At 49.1% G+C, this 10,648-nt stretch overlaps 1 protein-coding gene and 1 long non-coding RNA gene across 18 annotated transcripts in view; one reads left to right on the top strand and one right to left on the bottom strand.

Moving 5' to 3' along the window:
* LOC108504372 overlaps nt 1-4,420 on the bottom strand; it is an 18,627-nt gene extending 14,207 nt beyond the window's left edge. Inside the window, exons 1-2 of the long non-coding RNA XR_001877085.1 lie at nt 4,370-4,420; nt 3,778-3,781 (exon numbers count right to left, since the gene is read on the bottom strand). This is a non-coding gene — a long non-coding RNA (uncharacterized LOC108504372). The remainder of the gene's footprint in view (nt 1-3,777; nt 3,782-4,369) is intronic.
* The window catches only part of LOC108504370 (voltage-dependent N-type calcium channel subunit alpha-1B-like), a 301,566-nt gene that overhangs the window by 102,849 nt on the left and 188,069 nt on the right, over nt 1-10,648 (top strand). For all 17 annotated transcript variants that reach the window (XR_001877084.1, XM_017829234.1, XM_017829229.1 and 14 more), the window contains exons 4-5: nt 7,265-7,356; nt 9,290-9,442. Coding sequence is in view for 16 of the 17 variants with exons in the window: in XM_017829234.1 (XP_017684723.1) it covers nt 7,265-7,356; nt 9,290-9,442 (245 nt within the window). In the remaining variant the exon portion in view is untranslated. The remainder of the gene's footprint in view (nt 1-7,264; nt 7,357-9,289; nt 9,443-10,648) is intronic.

The following is a 10,648-nucleotide window of genomic DNA, read 5'->3' as shown; positions in this document are numbered from 1 at the left end:
TCCCTTCCCAAACCTTCTCTTTTCTCTTTTCTCTTTTCTCTTTTCTCTTTTCTCTTTTCTCTTTTCTCTTTTCTCTTTTCTCTTTTCTCTTTTCTTCTCTCTCTTTGTGCCTCTGGATCCCTGTAATGTTGAATATTGTCATTTCCTTGGTGTATTTTATTTTGCCTTCATGTTACAGCTAAAGAGAGGGTTTTCCTTCCCCACAGTGAGGCTGTTTTGATGGAAACAAGTCAGTTTTGGAATCAACACGTTTGTCTGAGCACAGGGATCAGCCTGAGCTGCTCTGAGCAGGTGTTAAGGAAAGGGGTGGGATCTGGTACATGGAGCTGTTGATGAGCTTTGAAGGTTAGGAGCAGGTTTAGATGCAACATGCTGAATGCTGAATGCTGCTGAATGCTCAGGCTTGGTATTAGTCACCCAAAGGAGACACAGAGAGTGATGAAAGTACTGAAGTGATTTTCAAAGGGGGGGGGAATGTAACAAAAAATAGAAATCATTGTGTAAGTTCATAATCAAGGATGAATTTTAAGAGGAATCATTAGAAGTAGGGAAGAAAATCATAGATGTGATTGAAGTTAAATGAGATTCCTGGGGAAAGTAGATCCCCTCACGAATCCCTGTCTGTGGGAGGGACCATGGGCAGCTGGTGCAGTGACAGAGCCAGCAGCTGAACCTGCTGATGCCATCAATTAAACGGTGCAATTAGCACGTCAGATCCACTTATCAGCTCGGGCCTGGTGTCCACTCTGTGCCTTTGGTAGCCAAGATAAAGCTCAGACACCATGAAATCAAACTGAGTGGAAAGGGGCACCTTTCCAACCGCTCCAGTTGCTGTTTGCCGGCGGATCCGGGGCCGTGGCACTGCCAGTCCTGTCACCACAGTGCCAGTGGGAGCCAGCTGAGCAGAGCAGCTGCTTCACACCCCCCCTGGGCTGGATACCTCCTCTGTCCTGCCCCCAGGCCCTGGGTGAGGAACCCAGCCAGGGCACATCTCCAGTGTGGGGCTGAGCCTGCCTGCCCTGAGCGCCCACACCGGGGTCACTTTGGTGTCACTGCAGCTGAGGTGGCTCTCAGCACACCCCCCACCACTGCCAACCCTCCCTGCAGCCTCCTGCAGCTTCCAGGGTGTGCAGCTGCTGTGGCTTCTCCCTGTGAGTCCTGTCCTTGGCTTCACCTGCTGCCAAACCCTCGTTATCTGTTGGCAGTGTGAGGGAATGAGGGCAGTGATGCCCTGGTGACACGAGTTGCCAGAGACTGTGGCATCTTCTCCACGGTGCTGCCTGTTTGCTCTTGATGCTCTGGTAGAGGTCAGTGCCAGGAGGACCTAATATTTCTTTTTTCAGTGCTTTCTCCAGCCCCTGGGCAGTGGAGGAGACACTGGGAAGGAGAAGGTGGGCAGCAGTCATGGATAGAAGTGTCAGTCAGCCCAAGGACTGCCTAGAGGTGGGGGAAATATCTTTAAGCTAGTCAGCAAATCTTCATGAAGAGATTTATTTGTTTTCCCCACTGGATTCCGTTTCCTGGGGGTCTCTGGGGCTTGTTATAAATGAGCAGCCTGTGCTCCAAGTCAGGATGGGGCATCTCCTTCTCCACGGTGCTGCCTGTTTGCTGTTGATGTCCTGGTAGAGGTCAGTGCCAGGAGGACCTAATATTTCTTTTTTCAGTGCCTTCTCCAGCCCCTGAGCAGTGGAAGAGACGCTGGGAAGGAGAAGGTGGGCAACAGTCACAGAGGTGTCAGTCAGCACACCCTTGGATGGGGGAAATATCTTTAAACTACTCATCCAATACTCATTAAGATATTTATTTTGTTTGTTTTCCCCATTGGATTCCATTTCCTGGGGGTCTCTGGGGCTTGTTATCCAACCTGTTCTCAAAGCCAGGCTCTGGGAATGAGGGGGGATTTACTGGAGTTTTCTCTCTGTCAGATATTTTGGGGCTGATGCTGCCAAAGTGCCTGAGTTAGGTGGGGTTGAATCTGTGGGTAGGAAGTGACAGTTGCTATTTCTTTTCATGAGCCAGCTGCTGGTTTTATCCTTTTTTGAGGGAAGCTGTCTGCAGAGTATTTAGTCTTTCTCCTAATCCTGCTGAAGGGATTGACTTGGTTCTTAGGAACTGATGGTTGGGGTAAGGTGTCCGATAAAATCACCGTTTCCACTGACTTTCTAGGACTAGAGTAAATAAAAAATGGCAAAGTTACATCAAAAATGCCTACAATTTATTTGCCAGTGATTCCTCCTGTAGCAGAAGCTGCCCTGGCTCCAGTGGGGAGATCCCCTGGGAAGTGTTAATGGCTCTGAGTGATTCATCTCTCTGCTGTCTCTGGGTGTTATCTGTGCAGGAGCACACACACTGAAGCTGCTGGGCTTGGGAGCAGCTCCTGTTCTCCCCTGCACATCCCATCCCATCCCTCGGGGGTGATTTACAGCCAGGGATGGCAGGAGACTGAGAGGACAATGTGCTCCATCCCCTGCAGATCAGCCTGTCTGGTTGCTGGGTTGCTCCTCTAAGTGGTGAAATGCACCCAAAACCTGTATTTTTGATCCTCTGGTTTTGGCTGGCTCTCAGGGCACCTCCTGGGTGTTGTTCCTCTGCCCCTTCCCTCCCTGGGGGAAGATGCAAAGCACCTCTGGCACCTGCTCATCTGAAATGAATCCACTGCAAGGCCACTAAGGCAGGAGGAGGGCAAGGTGGGGATGATCCTGAGGGACCAGGGTTGGCCTTTCCCCGCTCCAGCCCTCTGGATTTAGAGCTCAGGGGCTAAACCTGAAGGAGTTCCAAGGCATTTTCTTCAGTCATGGCTTCAATAAGAAGATTCCTTTCCTGGTATTCATCCAACAGCTGAGCCAGTGCACAGCAACCCTGAGCTCCCAGGTACTGGAAGGAATGGAGTGCTAATTATTTATGTTACCAGAACACTCAGGGAAGGAACTTTCCCTTCGTTCTTTGCTTTCTTTTACACCCAAAGGAATCAGCTGCTTTTATAATTTATTCCAGGCTTTGCTGGAATCGAAGTTATCAAGCATTTATCACACATCTGTCCCTGGGAAGGGGTGTCAGTCAGAGCTTGTTAGTGAAGGAGAGGCAGAGAAAACAGCATTTAACCAAGTGATGAATTTAAAAAGCAACATTTAACCAAGTTATGGGGACAGAGGAACGAGGTGCTGAGCACTCAGGGCTGGCAGGTTTGTGCCCAGGTCCTCCCCAGCAGCACATGAGCAGGAAAGGTTTGGTGCTGAGCCACCCTGCTCAGCAAAAAGGCAAATTACACAGAGGAACCTATTTAATGAGGTTTTGTTGCACTTAGACTTGAAGTATTGAAGGCATCATATCAAATCTCAGTGTTTCTGTACAACCCATTAAGAGACAGAGAGGGCTGCAGATCAAGCCATTTATTCTTTGTGAGGTTATCACCTAAAATCTTCTGGTTTAGCATTTTTTTTTTAACCTTCTCCAGCTGATTTCCTCTCCCAGCACTGTCTCACCCATCACCTCTGCTTTGTTCTCAGCTCTTGGCTGCTCAGCCAGGGAAGCTTGAGCAGGATTGTTGGGATGTGCCTTGTCAGCTGGCTCCTTTGATCTCCCTATTTCTCTTATTTTTAATGATAATTTCCCTCTTGTTCTGACCTAACTCTCAGTGGCTGCTGGCAGCTTTCAGTTGGAGCAGGGGGGAAAAAGCAAAACAGAAAGGTGGCACTTTGGCAAATACCATGAAGTTAATTAAGGTCTTTCCCTCACTGGGACACTTTTCCAGGCATGTCTGGGAGCGGTTTAAGGGACTGGACTGGTGAGCAGCAGTAAATTAGCTTTGATTTTGTAGGGAGAAAAGGCACCATCTCTGTCCTGGCACAGCTTCTGAGCCGCTCTGTTGTGCCCCAGCTGCTGCTGGTGGGTCCTTTGTAAGAGCCCAAGGGCTCCTGGGGTGGGTGCTGACGCTGCGACACTTTTAGAGACCTCAGGGCCTTCTCTGCCCCAGTTCCAGTGCTGGGGTGGCCTGTGTGGAGCCCCTGAGCCGGGGGGGTGAGCCCAGGGTGGGACAAGGCTGCAGCACCCAGCCCTGCCCTGGCAGCTCGGGCAGGAACACGCTGGGTGCCCCCCTGGGCTCCCTCAGCACCTCCCTCGGTCACCTGCAGGACTCAGATGTGGATGTTCAGAGCCAGAGCTGCCTCCTCAGCCCCTCCATCTCCTGTTTCTGCTGGAGTGAATCCAGAGGAGGCCACGGAGATGCTCCAAGGGCTGGAGCCCCTCTGCTCTGGAGCCAGGCTGGGAGAGCTGGGGGGGTTCCCCTGGAGAAGAGAAGGCTCCAGGGAGAGCTGAGAGCCCCTTGCAGGGCCTGAAGGGGCTCCAGGAGAGCTGGAGAGGGACTGGGGACAAGGGATGGAGGGACGGGACAAGGGGGAATGGCTTCCCACTGCCTGAGGGCAAGGAGAGATGGGATATTGGGAAGGAATTGTTGGCTGTGAGGGTGGGGAGGCCCTGGCACAGGTTGCCCAGAGAAGCTGTGGCTGCCCCTGGATCCCTGGAAGTGTCCAAGGCCAGGTTGGATGGGGCTTGGAGCAAGCTGGGCTGGTGGAAGGTGTCCCTGCCCTGTTCATTCACTGACAGCTGGAACAAGATGGACTTTAAGGTCCCTTCCAACCCAACCCATTCTGGGATTCTGTGATTTTTGCACCAGAATTGACCTTGTTTAGCACCCAGCTCTATTTTTCTTTTCCTTTTCCAGGCAAAATCTGACCAGGGCTGTTTTAGTTTCCTGGAGTGACTGAGCCCTGGGCAGAGGGAGCGGTGCCAGCCCAGCTCTGTGCTCGTGGCTGGTTTGGGTGATGTGCCTGTGGTGTGCCACAGTCCCTGGGCCAGCTCTCCAGCTCTGGGGCATGCTGGGCTGTGGGGTGCCCTGTGTAGGTTGGCTGGGGGCTGCCAGTGCCACTGAAGTGGGAATTAATGACTCTTTAGGGTTTGTTGGCTGGGGAAGGGGGTGTGAGTGTTCCCACAGTTTGGGCAGGGTGTTTTAACATCAAGCCTGTTAGGAAGAAAACTCTGCAATGAAGACTCAAACCATTGGAGGATTTACTGGCACAAGGGGGTAATTGCTGGTGTCTCCCGTTCCCTCCCAGTTTCTCTTTGAATTTAAAACAAACCCATAATTGTATCAAGCCCCCCTTCTCTCAGCCTGTACCACAAAGCAGGGCTCTGCCTGGTGACAGCACAAATCCATCTTGGCTCTCTGGGGACTGACTGTGCCATCAGGAGCAACATCCAAGGTGGATGTTGAAGATTGTCTCTTGACTTGCAGTGGTGTTCCCACACTGCACAGGTTTGTAAGTGAGCAATAAAGTGTGAGGATGGAGGGGAGGGAGAAGAGGACTGAAATCACTGGCATGGGTGCAGAAGATGGAATTAGAAGTCTCTGCATGGGATGGTTCTTAGTTTAAATTATCTCCTGTTGCTTGTGCTCAAACTGCATCCATGGAGCTGATGTAATGGGAATTTTAAGGTCGTGAAAATGTGGGAACAGGTGTCCTATGGAATAGATACTCGACTCCTCAGGTCCTGGCTGGCTTTTGCCTCTCGCCATCCAACATCTCAGCGTGTTTTTTTCCTGATCTCCAGCACCTCCTGCTGAGGGAGTCTGGCCCTTTCCGCCCAGCAATGCTGATCCTGCTCTTCCCTGGCCCTTGTTTGGCAGCAGGGCTAAGTCAGTCAGTAAGTCAAGGACAGGGATTTGATCTCCCTACACAGCCACATCCCCCTCCCCTGAGTTTGCAGGCATCCTGTAGAGCACAGAGCAGAATTATCCATCTTATTTTGAAAAAACTCTGCTTTTTCTTGTGATTTTTTTTTTTATGGTGGCTGATCACTGCTGAATGTTCAGCAGCCTGTTATCAAGGAACCAGGAGAAAGGGCTCCTGGGCAGGAGCAGATGAATCCTGGGTGCACCCTGTGGGTGCTCTGAGCATCTCTGTGCCCCAGCATGGGAGCTTAATATCCCTTGGGATTCACTGCCTGAGCCTGGCACCTCCTTCCAGCCCTTCCCACGGCATCTGGCAGTGCTGGAATCCCACTTTTCAGCCGGGTTTGTGAGTCCCTGTTGCTGCTGGGACTCTCAGGGAAGGGTTGGCCAAGCACCTGGGGATGGTCAGGGATGGGTGCCCACGGGCAGCACCTTCAGCTGAGGTGGGCACACAGGGGTGGCATTTTATCCCAGGGGGTTGGGGGCTTGCAGACCCCACTGGTGGACTGGGTGCTCACCCACTTCCACCTTGGCAAAACAACCTGGGGGCAGAGAGAGCAAAATAAAGGCAATTGCTCCTGAGGGCTGTAAATGGTGCAGAGGGTGGGGAGCTGGTGGGAGGGTTTGGTCTTTATTACCTGCCTTGTTTGCTTGTCTTAGAGAATTGTTTAAGTTGGAAAAGACCTGTAAGATCATCAAGTCCAAGCTTTAGGGGAGTGCTGCTTTAAATTAAGAATATTTTTGCTGAAGCATCATAGGAAGTGCTGCAGTAAGTAGTGAATGTGGCTTTGCTGGTGGGGCAGTGTCTCTTTTAGAGTCTTTGCTTAAGAAGCTTCCATCATTGTGGCTTGTGGACAATATTTCTTCCTTTGCTACACCCTCAAATGGTGAAGACATTTCCTTTTGAAGAGTCATTCTGGTTTGGGGGCTGTATTTCCTATCAGAGTTCATATCAGGATATCATATCAGAGTTCACGTCAGGATTTCATCTCAGAGTTCACACACTGTATTTCATATCAGTGTATCAGACTCGCACCCTGCTCTCTGAATATTCTCCTCAAAGAAGATGCTCTGAACAAAGATTCATTTTGCACACAGAGAGTAAACTGTACGACCAGAAACTACTTCAGGTATTGGGGAAACACCAGGCATCAGTACTTGAGAGATTTCTGAATTTATTACCGGGAGAAGCTCTGGCAGCTGATTTCTGGTGTAACCGAGGGGTTCATTTCCCTCTCTCCGTCTCCTTCTGGGAAAGGTGCAGTGTTTTCCTGCATCACAGCTCTTTAGTGACCAGATGATGTGTCAATGGCCACATAATCAGGCAGAGATTGGGGATTTTTTCATGGTCTGAGCAAGGCTCGGCAGCCCTGGAGGAGGGTGTTAGTTAATGCACACCATTTGCAATGTGACCACCGGTATAAAGTTTAAAGCATCTCGACTATTAACTGGTTTTACATGACACTAATCCCTGCTTTGGAAAGAGGAATTTGCATTTGAATCTCAATATTTGCCCTCTCTCCCTGTTTTTTTCAGGATTCTGGCGACTGCTGGCACCGATTTTGACCTGAGGACGCTTCGAGCTGTGCGAGTGCTGCGACCCCTGAAACTGGTGTCGGGAATCCCGAGTGAGTGTCAGGACAATGTCACCTCACAGCCTGAGGGGTTCTGGGGTTTTTGGGCTGTTACATGCTTTTCTGAGCAATATTTTCTCCCCCTCTGTCTTGGCTGGCTGTGGCTCCTGCCCTTGCCAAGGCTGGATTTCCTCTCACCCCACTCTGTGCTCAGCCAGCTCGTTTCAGCTCTGCCCTCCCAAATTTGCAGGTGAGGGGCAGGAATCTCTCCTGGGACCCCTCTGCCTTTGGGGGTGAATTAATTCTGTGGGGTGTGAAGACCTGAGACCCAAATTCTGCAGCTTTCAGGCCCCCAGCCCCGAGCTTGGGTGTTCTGATGGTTTTGATCAGATCTTGTGCTGGGGATATTTTCCTTTAAATAAGGGCAAGGAAAAATGAAGGGAAAGAGCAGGTGGGACTTGGCTTTTTCTACTCAATAGGCAACTTCCTATATTTTCTGTGTTAACTGAAGGGTGAATGCTCCAGTGAGGAGCTGCATCCTGCCTTGCTGATGCCCTGAATCCATCCCAGTCCTCACACCGTGCCTTCCTGCCTTTTTATTTGTCCCTGTCCCCTCTGCCTGCTGCAGTCAGCAGTGGGTTTCATTTCTGAAGGAGGAACAGAGAGGTTTGACCCTCCAGGGAACTGCAGCTCTGTGGGATGCTCTGGTCTTGCCTCCATTAACCCCTTGGCAGCCAGTCAGTCCCATCTCCTCCTGGGTCACCAGCTCTGCCACCTCCCTGGCTGCTTCAGGGCTGACACTTTGGTGCTGTGGACACCCAGCAAGAGGTGATGCTTTGTAATCATTGCACCAAAATTTCCTACCATTGGCATTTTTCATGGGCAGGAATTCAGGCTGAATTCCCACCCAGGAGGGGTCCTTGGCTGGGCTCGAGAAGGGTGACATTTGTTAACAGGATCTCTAAGAAGATGCTGCTGGCTGTTCTTTCATGGACTTCTTGCCTGTGCAAGGTGTGGTAATGACAGTCTAAGGGTGACAGAGGAGCGAGGTGGCCCCTCAGAGCTGCCCCCCCAGCAGGATTTGTTCTCCCCCGTGGTGATGTGTCCTGACCCAGCACAATATTTTCCCACAATATTTGCTCTCAGGTTTTTAGGGATGCTGTGAAAACTGTGGCTTTTTCACCCCCTGTAGCAGATGTACAAACCCTGAGGTGCAATCACACACAACCACATTTACACTTTCCTTCTACCCCTGCAGTATTTCTCCCATCCAACAGACCTTCATCCCTTTTTTTCCTGCATGTCCCCATATTGACCTCACCAGTGCTGTCCAAGGTGCCAAGACAAGGATGATCCTTCTTTCTCCTCCTCTTAGGACAGGCCACCAAGGCAGCTGCTGCTTATCACTGCAGGTTTTTTGTTGTGGGCATCTTTTTGCCATTATCTCTCCAGCCTCTCCCTTATCTCCCCCGGTTTTAATTGAAAATGAGTTTCAGTGCTGGTGCAAAAGCTTTGGATGGACAGCCCTGGAGACAGGGACTGTTCCTCCAGGAGCAGCATCGTGGCTGTTCTGTGTGCTGTGGAGGGAGAGGCAGCTCCTGGTCAGCCCAGCACCCCCTGGGACAGGGGAACCAGAGCCATGCCCAGCTCTGCTGCTGCAGGACCTGCCCCGAGGACCTGGCTCAGCTCCAGGCTCAGTGTCCGGCTCAGGAAAAACCCTTTTTGGGTCTCTGATGCTTAAGAACCCTTTGAATCTGTCACCTGAAGAAAAGACACCACAAAAAGATAACTCCTGGTTGTCTCTCCTGCTCTTGAGCTTGTCGTGGCAGTGGCATCATTTTTAGGACCCCCTGGGAAGAGCAGCATTGGTGGCACTGCCAATCCTAAATTTTCCCTCGGACAGCCCCTCTCTCCTGCCTTCCCCCCACCCCCAAGCCCTTGTTTTTTTTCCCCTTCCCTCCCTGACACATTCTCCTTGTCCCCCCAGGCCTGCAGGTTGTGCTCAAGTCCATCATGAAGGCCATGGTGCCCCTGCTGCAGATCGGGCTGCTCCTCTTCTTCGCCATCGTGATGTTTGCCATCATCGGGCTGGAGTTTTACATGGGCAAGTTCCACAAAACCTGCTTCTCCAACGAGACAGGTGAGCTTGGAGCTTCCCTCCCCTCTCATCAGGATGTCATCAGGATGTTCCTGGTCCCCTTCACCTCCTCAGGATCTTCCTATCCCGCTCTTATGTTGCTTTTCCTTCACCCTTTTCCACGTTCGCTGCGTTTTCTCTGCATTTTCTCCCTCTTTAACACCAACTCCAAGAGTTAACAGGATTTTGTGCTCATCCTACATTCATTAGGACAGATTCTCCTCTCTGTTACACCCCCACAGCACCCCTGGGCTGCTCTCAGTCTACACAAAAATCAGAAAAAGGTGCTTAGGGCCTCCTCTCATGGAAGAATTTTTTCACAGTAGAGATACAGGACCAAATTCCTGTTGTTTCAGTTTGTTGAAAAGTGGAGGGGTTTTATTTATTTTATTATAAAAGTGGGGTTCATAAATTATTTATTTTATTATAATTTTTTATTTTTTATTTTATTATTTTCATTTTTAATGTTATTATTATTTTATAAATTTTAATTTTATTATCTTTATTATCTTTATTTTTAATTTTATTGATTTATTATAAATTTTATTTTTAATTTTATTATTTTTATTTTTAATTTTATTATTTTATTATAAATTTTAATTTTATTATAAAATTTAATTTTAATTCTATTATTTTTATTATTTTATTATTTTTAATTATTTTTTATTATTTTATTATAGAATTTAATTTTAATTTTATTATTTTTATTATTTTAATTTTTAAATTTTATTATTTTATTATTTAATTATATATTTTTTTTTTTAATTATTTTTTCTTATTTAGTGGTGTCTGTTCACATTCTCATTGGGTTTAACTCAGCGAACGTTAAATTTCCTTGGAAGATTTCTGGGGAATTTGCATGGGTATGAGAAAACTTTGGTGGGAAATAGTAAAAGATTGGAAAGACTGGGAACAAATGAAAAATAAAAGGACAGTAGGTGGAAGGTAAGAAGTCCTTTGATGGAGAAAGGATAAAACTAACTTTCAGAGAAGGACAAGGGACATTGGGCACTGAAGAGCAAATGATGTGTCTGCCTGTGATGGAGTGAGAAACCCCAGGAGATGGAGGAGGAGAAGAAAGATTCCCAGAGTCCCTTGGCTGGGACCAGCTGCCAGGTCAAGTCATGGAATGGTTTGGGTTGGAAGGGACCTTAAAACTCATCCAGTTCCACCCCTGCCATGGGCAGGGACACCTTCCACTAGCCCAGG

Source organism: Lepidothrix coronata, unplaced genomic scaffold (assembly GCF_001604755.1).
Source record: "Lepidothrix coronata isolate B3197 unplaced genomic scaffold, Lepidothrix_coronata-1.0 Scaffold160, whole genome shotgun sequence".
Lineage (NCBI taxonomy): Eukaryota > Metazoa > Chordata > Aves > Passeriformes > Pipridae > Lepidothrix > Lepidothrix coronata.
This window is presented reverse-complemented; position numbering and strand designations above follow the sequence as displayed.